This window comes from Heteronotia binoei, chromosome 11 (genome assembly GCF_032191835.1).
Source record: "Heteronotia binoei isolate CCM8104 ecotype False Entrance Well chromosome 11, APGP_CSIRO_Hbin_v1, whole genome shotgun sequence".
Taxonomy (NCBI): Eukaryota; Metazoa; Chordata; class Lepidosauria; order Squamata; family Gekkonidae; genus Heteronotia; species Heteronotia binoei.
Genome location: NC_083233.1, coordinates 46945059 through 46962255, shown reverse-complemented (window position 1 = coordinate 46962255; position 17197 = coordinate 46945059). Strand labels below are relative to the sequence as shown.

The following is a 17197-nucleotide window of genomic DNA, read 5'->3' as shown; positions in this document are numbered from 1 at the left end:
GGAGGGGAGCAAGGCAAGCTAACCTGAGATGGGATGCTGCTGAGCCACCCTTGATTATTAGCCAAATCCAGAGTGCAGAAGGCTGAGCTGCTCCAAGGAATGGACAACAGCCTCTACCTTCTTGCTTGGTGTTTCCTGAGCAGGATAGGATGTGGAGGGGTAGAGAACAACATGCATCAAGCAAGATCTCTGATAAGAGTCCTCGGAAGCTCACTCAGCCCTGCTGGGCTCTCTTTTCCAGATGTGACATGCACAGTCTATAATGAAGACTACATGACCTGTGAGTGGGACAGCAGCCAGAAACCAGCCTCCAATTACTCCCTGTACTACCGGTATATTCCTTTACTATGTCATCCTTGGGGCCCCTTCACCACTGCCCGTCTTCTGGGACTGCCTTCTTCTCAGGTCCAGCCCACCCACCCCCCATCCCTTTGCTGCATTTCTTCTGCTCATGCAGCAAACTTCATCAGTAATCAACCATCAGCCACACTCCCACATCTGGGTTAGACTCTCTCTATAACACAAAGCAGGAGTCAAGTGGCACCTTTAAGACCAACCAATTTTTATTTAGAACATAGGCTTATGTTCTAAATAAAAATTGGTTGGTCTGAAAGGTGCCACTTGACTCCTTTGTTCAACTGCTTCAGACCAACACGGCTGCCCGCTTGGATCTATCTATAACACAAAGAATGCCACTGGTACAGGTGTCCTCTGGGGAAATATGGCAGCCTTTTGATAGAACATGCTATGCATCTGTGGATCACAAAGTGTCAGTGATCACAATTAGGAACCAGCAGATACATTTAAGGGACTCATCCTTGGTGGCTGTGATCATTGTTGAAGTGGAGGGGAATGTTTCAGCATTCTTTTTGCCCAGGAAGAAGAAGGAAGAAATAAAAATGCATCTGGTATGGTTGCCAGATTCAACAATGCAACAGCCAGTAAAGAATCTTATTTCTTGAAGCTTCTGTAGCTGAAGCAACTTCACCTGTCCAAATTCTATGAGCTTTGAGAGACACCCAACCATTGGAAGTCTTCTCTGCATCTCCATTGCTCCATCTCGTAATGAGAAAGATTGAGCTGAGGGTTACTCTTGTACAGTGATTCCATAAAATGGTGCCCAGATAGACACCACAGTGCCTGGTATTCTCTTCTGGCACTTGTTTGCTTCTTGACTCTTAGGAATTAAATCCAGATGGTCTAGAATTGAGCAGAAAAGAAATAAATCAGGGCATTTCAGATTACACTCTGCCAGTGGGCTGAGCCATGCCAGCCATTTTGTGGTGGTGCCTACTATCCTTTCTTAAAATTCTAAAAGTGCCTGCAGGTTTTAGCAAGGTTCATATCAGTCAGGTATATTGCAGCAGTGCACCTTCAGCTTGGCCAGAGACGCAGATTTTCTTATTAGCTTGAAAACTTGCATTAATAGTATTACTGTGGGGACAGAGAGAGAGAGTGGCTTCACCACTCTTATGCTAGCCAATTTGTGGTGGTGCCTACCAAAGTTCCCTCTAAGCGACAGAATCTTGTGAGCAAAAATTCTACTTTGTGAGTTACTGGCATTAAAGTTACTGCATAAATTAGTGTGCTCTGGGGTAATCCTTTCTGAGCTAAGACAAAAATGTGTGAGCTGGAGGCTAAAAATCTGTGAGCTAGCTCACATTAACTCAGCTTAAAGGGAATGCTGCCTACTACCCTTCCTTAACATTCTAAAAGTGCTTGCAGGTTCTGCAAGGTTATGTATGCCTGGCCTTGTTCAATGCAGAGCTGCCCATAGAGACTACTTGGAAGCTACAGTCTTCGTGGGCAAGTCTGCTTCCTTTTAGATGGGGATCCCCGTGGGTTGCCTGTAACAGAAGACTCACCCCAGCCTTCTTTCACCCCTTCCCCAGATCTGGAAAAGATCGCGTTGTAGAGTGTCAGCATTACCTCCAAAGAGATGGTGTCAACAAGGGATGCTGGTTCAATGGCAGCCAGATCGATATTTTTCCTTCCTTCTATGTTTATCTCCATATAATCAACAATGGCAGCAGCCTCTTCTACAGAAACAGCACCATTCAACTGCAAGACCGAGGTATGGTGTCCTAGATGACTAAACCACAGCATGGACCATCGTTCAAGAGGAATGAGACCCAAAATCATGTCCCTGCAGTACTGGCTTCCACTGTCAAGGCTGCAAACTCTCCTCCATGTCTTAAATGCACCACCAGTCCCTGAGGCAAATGTCCCCATTAAGTTTCCCAACTAACCCTTCTTGATTCTCACTCTTGGGTAGGAGTCCAGCAGCTGAGGTGTAGCAGTTTGCTGTTGCTGGAGATGATGGTTGATAGTCGTGGCCATTCCATGACCAGACATCCATACCAAATACAGCATATGTAGGCACAGATTCCAGAGGCTAATGGTTACTTGATTTAAAACAGTACCCCCACCAAATTGCAAATGTTTTCCCAATTGCAAAACCAAAAGCAGTAAAAGAAAGAGAATTCCCCCCCACCAAATGTTTTTTTGTGAACAAAAATTTTTATTTTGCAATATATTGAAAAGTATTCTACTATCAAAATCTAAATATAGTTCTTCAATACATTACACAATTTCTTACCCCTCCCACTCTCCAAATTGTGACCTCCATCGGTATACAAAACAAATTAAAAACCTTTTAAAAGTAAAAATTCACATATATAGAAACTTAACTAAAAGTTATTATTCACTTAACTTTATCTTAACTCCAATATAACTACTATTCTTATTATTTTACTCATTACTTACTTCTTAATCCTCAATATTACAGATTTAATCAGATAACCATAATCTATTCTTCTTTGCACTTTTAAAAATTCAATTATTACTTGTTAAACATTAAACATATATTTCATAGTCCTTAAATCATCACTAAAAATTATTCAAATCTTAATCTTATCTTAATTCACATAACTTTACTATATAAACTCAGCTACTTATAAAACAATACTCAGTAATCGCAGTCCTTTTTCTCTTTTAGAGTTCAGTTAATATTATCAAAACCCACTAAATGTCTCTTCACCTTCCATTGCATCTCCACATAGTTTTTAAATTTATTCCAATCTTCTTTAAAATTCTCCAAATTATATTATTTTAAGATTCTAGTAAGTTTGTCCATTTCACTCCAGTTAAGAACCTTTAAGACCCAGTCCCACTTATCAGGTATTTTGTCTTGCTTCCACATTTGCGCATACAATGTTCTTGCAGCTGAAAGCAAATACCACAACAATGTCCTTTCTTGCTTCGGGAAGCTTTCTATTTGTAATCCCACCAGAAAAACATCCGGTGCTCTCTTAACATTATAACCCAAGATTTTCAATATCTCTTGTTGAATCATAGACCAAAATTGTTTTGCCTTCTCACAAGTCCACTACATGTGGTAAAAAGAACCTTGCTGTTTTTTACACTTCCAACACCTATCCGAAACATTATTGTTCATTTTTGCTAGTTTTTTAGGTGTCATGTACCATCTATGCAGCATTTCAAAACAGTTCTCTTTTATGTTATAGCACGTTGATATTTTTGTAGAGTTCTTCCATAGGTGTTCCCACATCTCCATTTGTATTTCTTTGTTAAAATTTATTGCCCACTTAATCATTGAGGTTTTACCACCTCCTCTTCTGTAGACCATTTCAGTAATAGCTTATAGATCCTTGAAATCAATTTTTCATTTTCACCCAACAGCACTTTCTCCATTTCTGTTTTTTCACGTCTTATACCTGTACTCCTGATATCTTTCTCTACCAAACTTTTAATTTGTAAAAATTGAAACCAATCAAATTTATCTTTTAGCTTAGCTCTTCCACCGACTTCATTTCTATTTTGCCTCCATGAAATTTTAGCAGTTGCTCATAGGTAACCCATTTCTCTTCCTGTGAACTTTGAGACAGCTTTATGACTTCAGTTGGCTCTATCCAAAGCGGTTTCCTCTCATCACCATATTTACTATATTTTTTCCAGGTATTCAACAAAGTCCTCCTTATATAATGGTGTGAAAAAAACCCATCCAACTTTCCCTTCCCATAGTACATGTATGCATGCCAACCAAAAACATTTCCATGGCCTTCTACTACCAATAGCATTTTGTTAATCAAAGTCATCCAGTCCTTAATCCAAACCAAACAAACTGCATCATGATATAACAATAAATCAGGTACTTGAAAGCCTCCTCTTTTTTCGCCTCTGTCAGAATTTTTATCTTAATTCTTGGTTTTTTACCACCCAAATAAATTCTGAAATCTGTCTTTGTCAGAGATGGAATTGTTTCTTATCTTTCACTATTGGAATAGTCTGAAAGAAAAACATAATTCTTGGTAGAACATTCATTTTAATTACAGATATCCTCCCCAACATGGATAAGTTCAATTTATTCCACTTTAGCATATCCCCCCACCAAATGTTAATGGGTAGTAAGCTAGGACAGCTCCTGCCTCAACATTCAGATCTGTCTTCAAGGGTCCCTCTGGTGAGTACTCCTGTTGACTGAGGTGGAGCAGGGCTTTCTCTGTAGTGGCACCTCAGCTGCCAAACTGCCTCTTTCCCCTCTGTCCACCGGACACCTTACACTTCAGATGGAAACATTGCTTTCTTTTCTGGCCATTTGGTGCAGGGGTGCATGCATACACTTACATCATCTGTTGCTGTGTATTACATTTTGGCCAGGTTATTTGATGTTTAGTTGCTTCTAAATAAATTTTATGTCCCATGGATGGATGGATGGACATATGAAGCTGCCTTATACTGAATCAGACCCTTGGTACATCAAAGCCAGTATTGTCTACTCAGACTAGCAGCTGCTCTCCAGGGTCTCAAGCTCTTCTATCTATCTTCTATCCATCTTCCATCTTCCATCTTCATCTAATGTATTTTTTGCAGTGGTGCTTTTTAGGAAATTGTTGATGCTTGCTTTTATCATTTGGTACTTATACTGAAGCTGGTTTTATTGGCTTTTGATTTATTTTTTTACCATTTTTTTTTGTTTATTTCTGACCTATCAGGTTTTCAGGTTCAGGAGTTTGTTTTGATATGCAAGAGAATTTGAACACTTGAACCTGCAGCCTGAAGTGGTAAAACCCAGAAACAGCTTTACTACTTCATCTGCTGTTTTGATTAGAAGAACTGGGCTCAAATTGCATTGCTAGGCAGATCAGCTCAGTGCGAGACCTGTCAGCTTTAGGGTTGCCAAGCTCCAGATGGGGCCTGGTGTTCTCCCAGTGTTATAACTGATTTCTAAACTACAGAGATCAGTTCCCTGGGAGAAAATAGCTGCATTAGAAGGCAGGCTCTATGACATTATACCCCAGTGAGATGCCTCCCATTCCCAAACACCACACCCCAAACTCCACCCCCAAATCTCCAGGAATGTCCCAACCCAGAGTTGGCAACCTACCTACAGCAGAGCCAAAGAAAACTCAGAAGGCCAGCAGAAGCAGGACAATCTCATGCAGAAACCAACATTTTAGATCTGCTGCAATTTGGAAGGGAGTATGGATAAAAAGCTCCATAAAAAAGCAAATTGTGCTGCAGCAGAATTTGGTGGCAGGAAGGGAAACCCAGAAGTTTCCCAACATCCATACCAAGAAGCATGGTCAACAGTACGTTCAGATAGGGTTGCCAGCCTGCAGGGGATGGCTGAAGATCTCCCAAGGTTACTGATCTCCAGGTGACAAAGATCAGTTCACTTGAGCAAATGGCCACATTAGAAGGTGGACTCGCTAGCATTATACCCCTTTGAAGTCCCTCCCCTTCCCATGCCTGCCCTCTTCAGGCTCCATCCCCAAGATGCCCAGGTATTTCTCAACTTGGAGCTGGCAGCCCTACTTAAGATGTGAAACATTCTACTTTTCTCTCTTCTAGTGAAACCCAATCCACCTATTAACCTCACCATCCAGAGCTTAGGAAACAACCAGCTGCAGGTGACTTGGGGTTCAACATACAAAATCCCAGGCTGTCTGATGCATATGGTGGAGTACCAGAGCAGCACAGACACCAAACCAAAGGTACTGACTCTCCTCCCTGTCCTGCTGAGAAGAATTGTGGGGTGGCAGAGGAATGGTAGCTGGAAGCTTTCACAATGGGCAACCAAAGCCAACTGGGCCTGCAGATGGCACAATCATCTCCAGCCGGGACCTGGTGATTTTCCAGAATTACAGTTGATCTCCAAAAAAACAGAGATCTCTATTTCGGGAGCAAATAGCTGCTTTGGAGGGTATACTCCAGTTTTAGGGCTGGCTGCCTTGACTTGACCACGTTCAGAGCCTTCAGCTTTTGCCTCCATCCCAGAAAGCTTCTGAGTAGTGGCAAGCCCTGCAGTGGATGGGAAAGAATTCCCACTGACATTTTAAAAAGCCCCCCCCCCCCAACTTTTAAAATCCTGGCTATGGCCCTATGCTACTCTCCCCAAGTTCCACCCACAAATCTCCAGGAATTTTCTAACTTGGAGGTGGCAATCCTAGATTCCTCCAGCGTAGGTAATACTAATGTCAATGGGGGAAAATAAAAACCCTGAAAACTTTCAGAAAGGCAATGGATTCCCCTTTGCTTGTTTTAACTCTTTAGCTTAGTAAGAAATAATTGGAGGTTGGCTGAATCTTGGTCTTTAGAGGGAGATTGATTTTAATACAGTACAATGTATTAACTTCCCAGAAGCATCTGTGTTCTTGTTGCTGAGTCTTCTACTCAGGACCAGTAGGGGACCTGTGAATATTTGCAAGGCAAGGAACATGTGATCACACACACTAAAAATACACTTTCAATCCACTTTCAATTTACTTTCTGTGAAATGGCAAAATCCAGTTGGAAAGTGCATTGAAAGTGTATCTTCCCCTGTTAGGCCCTCGTGCTCCCGTTGTGATAAGTTGCATGCTTTCTCCTCTAAGCTCCCTTCCCCAGCCAGAGCCAACCAACTGATCAGGGATCTGGGCTTGAGGCAAAAAGTGTTCCAGATGTGCTTTCCTTCATGAGCCATCCTCTAGTTAATGAGAGAAGGCTTGCAATGGAAATACACTTTCTGCTCTAAACTAACTCTGTCCAGTTTGCAACTGAGATCTTGCAACGTAGTTCATAAGACTTCATACAGCTTATGTTTTTTTTGCTTGCGTTCCCCCCTTCTCTTTATTTTTGGGATTTTTCTGCAAACCTGGGGTTTTCCACAGGTCTGTAGAAATGTCTTGTCTTTCTGTACGTTAATGCATTGTGTAGAGGTTTTGATCTGCACTCAGAAGCCAAGTTCAGGATTAGATACCTGATGTTTCTGAGCTGAAAGGCCACAACTGAGGTTGGTATTGATCCCTAAGTCAATGCTACACGCTCTTCAGCCTTTGTCCAAATTGGAGGAGTGTTTTTCTATGTTTTAGGTGTTTCCGGAGATAAAAGTACATCTCTAATATTGCCAATCAATATCCTCCAAACAAACACAGAAATCTTGGTTTCCTTTAACATTCACATATCTCTGTTCCATATTGACCAGGCAATAATCTGGCCGTTTAGAACCTACAACACCTCATAAAGCACATGGCCCTCATACTCTTGCCTGCCTCTTGACACCTCATTACTGTCCCATAGAGCCCCTGGTGCTCTGCAAACCCAGAGCAAGTGAAGGTCAAAGAACAAGTGGGGACAGAAGCTGCTGCTTACTGGATTAGTAAAGGGAACTGCTGCTTTCCATACCTCTTCCATGTTGCCTTCCAGAACTCACCAACAGAAGAGATGAAGTTCATCTTGCCCAGTGTGGATCCAAAGAAGAACTATACCTTCTATATAAGAAGTAAATTAAATGATAAATGCGCCACCACTGACCTTTGGAGTCTGCCAGCCGGCCCTGTCTTTTGGGGGGGAAATTCCCCCAGCAAAGGTATGAATGGCTTTTTTGGAGGGCAAGGAAAAAATTGTATTAATGATATCGTAGCCTGATTTCTAAAAAGCACCAGCAGAGTTAGGCTGCTACACACCTCAGAGGGTTGCCAGATCCAGGTTGGGAAACTCCTGGAGATCTGGGGGTGAAGCCTGCAGAGTTCAGGGACCTCATTGATGCCATGAGTTCCTCCCGCCAAAGCATCCATTTTCTTCAGGGGAACTGATCGCTGGAGGCTGGAAATAAGCTGGAGGCTGGCATCCCTAGGAGTAAAGTTGCCAACAGGCCTAGAGAAAAATGTCTTGTTCCTTTAATAGAGGGTAGTGAAGCTTGTCATGGTATGGATGTAAATAACACCACCTAGAACTTGCTGCAGATCAGAGTGCTATTAAAGGGACAGGTAATGGAACCAGTTTAAAAGTTGTCAGCCTTAGTAAATACTTGCCATTTATAGCACTTTTAATGTTCTGCGCACGTCACACACTTATCATATATCTAATTTTGAACCTGGCCATAGAGTGTGGACTAATAGATTCATAAAAGGTAGGGAGATATAGGGCATTTCTTTGCAGGCAGGAGCAAAGACCAAAGATTTTTTTTTCCTGAATTTTGTTTTAAAATCAGGGCATTAAAAACCCCCACTTTTGGTTGTAATATATTTATCAATATTACCAATAAAAATATGGTTAAATAAAATTAAAAGAAATCTCTAAAACAGCAGAAACAAAGCCTATTGCTTTAGGAAAAGAATGCTCACTAAGCTCTTAGTTGCCGTTTTGGAGGCTGATAGACAATCACAATAATACTGCTAAGCCTTCCAAGCTTTGATTGCTATAAAGAAAAGCTAAAGGGAAGCAGAGGTGTATTTGGTGGGCACTCTGCAATGGCAGCTTGGTGCTGGTCCACATAGAGAAGGAGAGAACGCTGAATCGACAAACAGATAAAGTTAGATTGGCTGATGGGTTGGAAGGAAGCAGAAAAATAGAAGAAGCTATTGGACCTGACAGGGAAAGGAAAGAGGAAATAGGGAGAGGGAGGCAAAGAAAAATGAAATGTCCACTGCAAATCCTTGTGGCTCCCCCACTAGTTATCTTTCAATCCTTACAACAACCTTGTAAAGTGGGCCATTTTATTATCCCCATATTGCGGAGAATGAGGCTGAGAAAAAGTGGCTCACCTAAGGTCACCTAGGGAGTTCATCACAATGTTTAAACTGTTGACTTCCTGAATCATGGATCATTCTCCCAGCCCTGATGCTATTCGGTGTAATGTTAACATATTTATATATTGCTTTCTCCAAAATATTGCTTGCTTGGGGCTCTGCTACTCCAACTTCCAGCCTTGGCTGTTCAGGCAGTGTCCTTTCTCTACATTAAAAGTTCCTATCACTACAGTTCCTTTTTGAGGCTTCTATGTTTGTATAACATGAGGCCAAGAGAGCTGCATGCCATACACCTCAGCTTCTCATCTTATGGGTTTCCTGTACAGGACTTGTACGCTGAATATAAATTAGGAATAATTGATTCCAGAGTTAGAATTCAGCAGCTTTGTAAGTGGGTAGGAGCTAGGAGGCAGTGGAGGGAGCAGCTGTTTTTCCCTCTTAGTGAGTTCAGTGGGAATATTTTGACTTACTCCAGCATGACAATAAGCTGGAGTTGGAGGTGGAATTCAGGTTGTGAACTTAGTATGCTAAATCCTGATCCACCTCTGACCCCACCCCCTTACGTCACCCAGTTCTGGCCCCTATGCTGGCAGAATTGTGTCAGCTTCAAGGTTATGCTGCTGTAACATTTCACTTCTGTTGTGGTGGGGATACAGTGACAAATCTTCAAGATGCACTAGGTTGTGGTCTTTGGTTGCCGCTCCAGATGGTACAGAACCATTAGACTGAATGTTCATTGTGTAGGGGATGCAAAGTGTACATGCAGGGCAGATTTGCAAAGGTACCTGCTGAGGCAAACAGCAGTCAGTATTAGCTAAGGGGATTTGCTGGGTGACCTTAAGGCTGCTTGCAGTTCTCAAAGGGGCCATGCACTGCCTTGCCCTATCACTGACCTTGCAGCCATTCTTTTGGTCCTTGATGCAAGCAGCAGCAGCAGCTGCTCCGGGGCTGGTTCAGATCAGGAATGGAAATGGAGCTTGTGCAGCCAGTGTGTGGGAGTGTTGTCTGCAGGAAGGCCAGGCAGGGAAAGAACAATCTGAGTATGTGGCTAAGGGGTGGGACTTAAGAGGTTGCCAGTGTGGGTAGCCACAGCGAAAAAAGGATGACCTTTTCATGAAGGATTGCTTTTCATGCTGCTTTTTCTCATGTGGTTTTGAAGCTTTCTGATAATATCAAGCAGCCTTCCTTTGGGTTAGAGCTGGTTGCAGAACATGGTAGCAGTCTGCTGCTAAGTTTAAAAAAAATTCTCTCCTGTTCTTTAAGCTGTGATCATTTTGTACTAATATATATTTGACCACTCTGAATGTCTCCACTTATTTTGAAAATGATGGGAAGTAGAATTCTGTATCTGAAATTGCTTCTTCCGTGAGAAAAAGAAAGGGTACGTGCATCTTTGATGCCTGTGTGTGTGTGAACATCAAATACAAAGCAGAGTTGATTCCCTGGAATGTCACATTGCATGGACCCTGAATGACTTATCTGAAAGAAGCACTGTCTCCACCTGCTGGGGCTATACAGAGTGTGCAACTTTTATGATCCATCTCTGACATTCTGAATTACAGATCCCTGTTTATTTATTGTTTGCTGGCAAGCAGCAACAGGAACAACAGCAAGCTATTATCCTACCTCAGGCATGGAAAGCACCAGATTTTATGCTGTAAACAGCCAAAGTGCTCAACGGGACTTATAATATAGTGAGTTCTATGCATGGCAGAGTCTCGGAGTAAGTGATAACAAGCTCTTTAATAGGAATCACATAGTAAAAGGTCATAGTACAAGACTGGTGTTGGGGCCCACGGGCCAAACTTATATACATTTCTGGGTTCCCGTGCAAGCACATTATTGGGTCATTAAAACCGGTGGGGGCTTGTGATTGGTCCTGGGCTGCGGGGGTTTGAATCCTACAGCCCTTTGTTCCCAAGTCCCCCAGCTCAGTCCGTATGGCTCCAATGAGCCAGGCGGAAACACCAAAGTCTTCCCTTGATCCACATACATAACAGGACTGGACCGTAGTTGGACTGCATAGCTTCCAGAGCAAGCAGGGTTTCTTCCAGAAATTTTTACTACGGGGTTCCTGCCAGTGTTTTCTGCATCATTGCTTGAACTGTGGATTTAAAAAGGTTTTGGGGTTGTTGGAATGGTGGGACCAAAATTCATATTTGGTAACCCTGCGGGCTTTTTCTGAAGCAGGAACTCCTTTGCATATTAGGTCACACACCCCTGATGTAGCCAATCCTCCTGGAGCTTGCAGTAGGCCCTGTACTAAGAGCTCTGTAAACTCTCGGAGAATTGGCTGTATCAAGGGGGTGTGGCCTAATATGCAAAGGAGTTCCTGCTACAAAAAAAGCCCTGCCTGCCACAGAGATTTGGATGGAGTTTCAGGCATGCAGGCCCAGGTCTGTGGCATTTATTTGGTATGGTGAAAGGTGCTGTACAGAAAACCATAGGCTCCAATACAGCAAGCTTTAAGCTCTTTTTGCGATTGCAGAAGGCAGAAATCCCCATGTGAGGTTGGTCCTGTTTCTCATAGACCCATCTCTGGACTACTCTACTTTGCAGGCACTGAAGACAAGACCAAGTCCATGTGGTTCTGGATCCAAAATGTCCTGTTCCCTATTGGCTCCTTTTTGCTCCTGCTCCTGCTCCTCTTAATTCTGATGCGCATGGAGAGGTGAGCTGAGTAAACTGATCAGCCCAGGGGCTGATGATGTTCAAGGATTGTGCTTCTTGGCAATGGAGTAGACAGGAAGAGGAAACCAAGCCCCTCCCTTGGTCTTCAAGTCAGCTCACTAGCAAGGCCAGCTGCCTTCCCATCCCTCTTCATCCTTCATTCTCTACTACCTGACATGGCTCAAGGGATATGTTCTAAACTCCACTAGCTGTTCTTCCTAGGCCAGGGACTCCCATTTTGGTGCTTGTTAACACCATGGAGCCTGCCAACACCTTTTTTTGTGCTCTCCAAGTGCTTCTAGAAAGTGGGTAGGGCCAAGTGAGGCTCTTAACTAGTGAGGGTTCTTATTGGCCCCTGAAGATTTAATTGATTGTGCCATTTTTTTTAAAAAATGTTGCATTGGCAGCAGCTATTGCCACAGCACAAGGATTCTTGCTGCATAGTTAAAGGTAAATCACAATAGCCTTTTTGTGGTGGGTGCCACCTCCTGTGGCAGCCATTTTGTGGCAGTCATTTTGTGGTTCTGCCCACCATTCTATCTCAGAATTCCAAAAGATCTCACAGGCTCAGAAAGGCTGGGTACCCCGGCCTAGACTGACTAGTAAGGTTTCAAAATGCCCAGAATGGCCTGACTAATATATTTATTTATTCAATTATAGTCCACCTTTCTTGCTGAGATTCAAAGTGGATTACATAGAGTACAGAATGAAGAAGAAATTGGATTTATATCCCGCCCTCCACTCTGAAGAGTCTCAGAGCAGCTCACAATCTCCTTTACCTTCCTCCCCCACAACAGACACCCTGTGAGGTGGGTGGGGCTGGAGAGGGCTCTCACAGCAGCTGACCTTTCAAGGACAACCTCTGCCAGAGCTATGGCTGACCCAAGGCCACTCCAGCAGGTGCAAGTGGAGGAGTGCAGAATCAAACCCAGTTCTCCCAGATAAGAGTCCGCACACTTAACCACTACACCAAACTGGCTCTAGAATGCTACATGCAATAAAACAACACAATGGATTATAAACCAAATGGCAATGTACTAAAAACAGCACATATAATAATAAAGCAGGATCACAAAATTAGAGAACAATGCAATAGAAATACTAATCTATAGGCAATGAACAGCACAAACGAAAATTACCTAGAATTTCACCGACATCACCTCTAGGAAGTAACAACCAAGTAACATGAGTAACAACCAAGTAACATGAGTAACAACCTAGTAACAACCAAGTAACATGAGTTACAGGTAGTACAAATGGAAGACACTCAGTTTACATTTTCATTCATGAGAACAATTCCAAAAGTATTTTTTTAAATCCATATAAACAAAAAGGTGTTAAAGAGGATGCACTAATTGCAGAATGGGGGGAGATTTGGTTTTCTGGGGCAGATCAAAGGCTGGCTACAAGACCAAAAATCAGGTCCCTGCCAGCCAGGCCCTAGCATGAGGGGTCTACATTTGCTCTGCCATTCAGCCCCCCCCCCCCCCAATTTTTTATAAGTGAAGCGATAGCTTTTTCTACGTGTATCCCATCATGGGCTGAAAACTAATCTGACTTGCTACTTTGCTGAAAGGATGGAACTGATTTTTGTGAATGAGCTGTAACAAGTAATTTCTCTAGATTTACCAATAATGTGTTTTCTTGGTGAATAGCTACCCCTTTAGATCTTCAGGGAATAATCCTTCCCTTAGCCTCTGCATGGAGGATGAGGCCTTTGCAAAGAAAAGCGGAGAGGGAGTTGCAACCTATACTGTGAAAACCCTGCAGCTATGCCACCCCTAACCCACTTTCTCTTTTCCCAGGGTATGGCTGGTTCTGATGCCAAGAATCCCCAACCCTAGCAACAAATTTGAGGAGCTCTTCACAGCCTACCAAGGCAACTTCTCAGTAAGAACCTTTGGGACTCTTTCCTGCTGTTACAGGGGCCCAAAACAGAGGTCATTGCCCTGCTTAGGTGGTGGTGGAAAGTGCAGTCAGTTCATAGCTGACTTTGCCATTGCCTGCCTCCACATAGAGACCCTAGCTTTCCTTGGTGGTTTCCCATTCAAATACTACCCTGGGCCAAACCTACTTCGCTTCCAAGATTTGATGAGACCAGGCTAGCCTGAGTAGGATTGTCAGGTTCCCCCTGGCTGCCAGTGGGGGATGGGGGAGTAGGGTTTCCAGATCCAGTTTAAGAAATTCCTGGATATTTGAGAATAGAGCCTGGGGAGGACAGGGATATCAGTGGGGTACAATGTCATAGGGTCCACACTCCCAAATATCCATTTTCCCCAGGGGGACTGACCTCTGTAGTCTGGAGATGAACAGTAATTCTGGGGGATTCCCAGTTCCCACCTGAAGACTGGCATCCCTAAACCTGTGTTATCCTGGTCAGGGCATGCCTTGCTTAGGAAGGGTGCAGAACAAGCTTCAAAGAGAATTCAGTTGATTTCAGTCTCTGATGTGAGGCTATGACTGATCATGGGTGTCAAGGCAGCAGTGTGGGGTGGTGGGGTGGTGTGGTGTGGGGGGGTGGAGGGGGAGATTTAAACCCCCTGCTTCTGTACCATGGTCCTGAACTGAGTCACAGCCATGAACAACTGCTGTTTACAAAGAAAGTATGCTGGGGGGTAGGGTTGCCAGTTCTGGGTTGGGGAATTCCTGGAAGTTTTATGCTCGAGGGTGGAGCTTGGGTAGTAGAAACCCAGCAGAGATGTGTCCAGTCCCCAAGGCTGCCACTTTCTCCAGAGGACCTGACCTCTGTAGTCTGGAGGTCAGTTGTAATTCCAGGAGAACTCCAGGCCCCACCTCAAAGTTGGTGACCCTGCTTGGGGAGCTTCAAATACAGACTTCCCTCCATCCCTTCTAGTAAGGCCCTCAGTCTCCCTGTTGCCATGAATAGGCCTCATCGCAGTCTCAGGCTTCTGTGTCACATGCCATCTTAGACAGGCAAAGAGAGAAGATCTGTAGATTGGTTTATTTTTTTCCTATGTGCTAACAGAGGGAAAAAATCAATCAATCTACAGAACAGGTTCATCCAGGAAACTTCCAGGGGAGTCAGGTGGGGAAACCTCAGGGACAGGGAGAGGTGTATTCTTCTCAACAGGCCTTTTCTTTTTCTAGGAGTGGGCCGGGGTCACCAAGGATGCTGTGGAGAGTTTCATGCCAAGCTACCGTGAAAGCATCTGCCATGTCACAGAATTGCTCCCTGGTGGGGGATATTTGCCCCTGAGCAATGACATTCTGGGCAAGGCCGGGGAGTTGCCTGGAGTTTCTGTGGACCTCGTCTCCAGGATTGACATTGACTAGAGCCTGTAGGACCAGTCACTTGCAAGTCTGGGATGTTTCCTAGCTAGAGCTTCTGTTATGGTTCTCCTCAGACATGCTTTCCTCACAGTGCTACAGTCACTGTTAATGGTACAGAAGACTGGACAAAAGCAGGTCTGATAATTTCTGCAGAACATCTATTGGCTTTGTTTCACAGCAGTGTATTCACTGGTACACCCTTGAGATACGTAACTATGAATGAATGGCTTTATGCCTGGAAATAAATCTTACAATACGAAGAACAAACAGAACATAGATTTACTGCAATTATTTCTTTTATTTCAAATTAGAAGTTTTATTTAATTTCAATTATAGGGAAAGGGAAGATTTTACAGGGAAATATGGAAAAACAGGGTTGGAGGAAGAGGACAAGCACCTCTCTTAATTACATTTTCTTTCTCATTACATATACATCTGATTCAATCATCATACCATCTATATATTGTTTACGATTAGTATTTTCTATTTTGTCTCTCATAACATTTCTACCTCTCTATAATTCTTATTTTAACTTACAAATACACATTTCTTACAATTGCTTCATCTTATTCACTATATTATACAGTACTCACTCCTTATCTTATATATTCTTTATGTACACATATATTACTTCTTAGTTGTCTCAATTTCCATGATTTGCTGCAATTATTTCTGTGGGACTTTCATTCTAGGCTTTGAGGTGTTTATATCATGCTTTCAGGGGTACCATATTTCAACAGAGCAATGTGAGTTTTTATGTGATTGGGCTGGGATACAAAATTTTCACTTGATACCTGGAATAAACAAACTTCTGGTTTTTCTTCAGTCAGATAAAACTGTAGAGGTTGGTTATAGGGGTGAATAATAATTTTGGTACAAAAATATATTGCTTTAGAACAGACAAAGAGGCTTTTAGTTTCGGCATGTCTATTTTAACATTAATGTTTCTCTAAGCTCTGCTCATGACATGAGTTCAATCCCTAGTGGAAGCTGGGTTTTCAGGTATCCGGCTCCAGGTTGTCTCAGCCTTCCATCCTTCCGAGGTCGGTAAAATTAGTACCCAGCTTGCTGGGGGAAAAGCGTAGATGACTGGGGAAGGCAATGGCAAACCACCCGTAAAAAGTCTGTCGTGAAAGCAATGTCATCCCAGAGTCAGAAACGACTGGTGCTTGCACAGGGGACCTTTCCTTTCCCATGGGACTCCATCCCACTGCCTCTGTGATATCTTCCATTCCTCACAGCTGCGATTACTCCATAGATCTTTTCCTCACAAGGTTCAAAAAGATCATCTTCTGTAGGCTTGTCTCCCCTTCATGCTTGGCCTCAAAGTCCTGCCTTCTAGTCATACACTGCCATGCATCTTCTTCCCAACCCTTCATGACAAGTGGAAGTCATGAGAGATAGCTTGGAGGGAAACTGGTGATTTGGGCAATCTGGAAGCAGTTTAGCTTGTAACTGGACAATAAGCTGAGACTTATTAGCTAGGCCAGTGTCAGCAATTCTGTGAGGAAAGAGGAGACCCAACTGGCTCTTCAGGCCACCATGATTCCGCTGGGCTGAAATCTGCAATGCGTCAACAACTGTGATGCTGCCATGGTCAGGCCAGCAGTTTTCTGTATCAGCAAACTGCTATAGTAGCCCCCCGGCCAGGATTCTGGGTCAAGGCTGCTGGCACCTTATGATGGGAGATCTTTAAAGGGAGAGTTTAGGTAACTGAAGCATGATTGAATAGCAGCTAGGGAGGGAGTAGGAGTTGTACGTGTAGGGCTAGGAAGATCATTAGCTGTAACCCCTTCCTTCCCATGGGTTCCTGACTAGGGCCAACTTTGCCGTATCCATCTCCACCTTCCATTCAGTTGGCTCATTCAGGCTGTTGCTGAGACTCAGCTTGACATTTATCATGATGTCAGTGAGGGATATTGTTCCGGCACTGATTGCTTGTTTTGCTAAAATCCATGCTGGCTTTATCAAAGTGCCATACATCTGCCCTGGACATATTTCAGTGGGTTCACAACCACAACAAGAAGTAGTCTGTCTTTCCATGACATACACCCACATTCTTCTCATATTTTAAAACTTTCCTGATGTAGCCACTGTAATCTTGCCCAAATCTGCAGTATTTTTCCCCTGGAGAGAGCTGATTACAATTGCAATGTTTATTCTTCAGTTCTCTTCTGCTCTTGTGCAGCTAAGAGTCACAGATG

At 43.3% G+C, this 17197-nt stretch overlaps 1 protein-coding gene across 1 annotated transcript; it reads left to right on the top strand.

Moving 5' to 3' along the window:
* Positions 1-245: 245 nt before the first annotated feature.
* Positions 246-15260, top strand: IL2RG (interleukin 2 receptor subunit gamma). Its single transcript, XM_060249501.1, has 7 exons — positions 246-332; positions 1893-2074; positions 5875-6017; positions 7708-7870; positions 11592-11703; positions 13508-13592; positions 14811-15260. Exons 1-7 carry the CDS (start codon positions 274-276, stop codon positions 14994-14996), a joined length of 930 nt encoding a protein of 309 aa, XP_060105484.1. The 5' UTR covers positions 246-273; the 3' UTR covers positions 14997-15260.
* Positions 15261-17197: the final 1937 nt, after the last annotated feature.

Coding starts and splice junctions, on each gene's coding strand:
- IL2RG (XM_060249501.1), top strand. CDS start 274: ATGACCTGTGAGTGGGACAGCAGCCAGAAACCAGCCTCCAATTACTCC. Junction 2,075..5,874: donor CATTCAACTGCAAGACCGAG/GTATGGTGTCCT, acceptor TCTCTCTTCTAG/TGAAACCCAATCCACCTATT. Junction 11,704..13,507: donor ATTCTGATGCGCATGGAGAG/GTGAGCTGAGTA, acceptor CTCTTTTCCCAG/GGTATGGCTGGTTCTGATGC.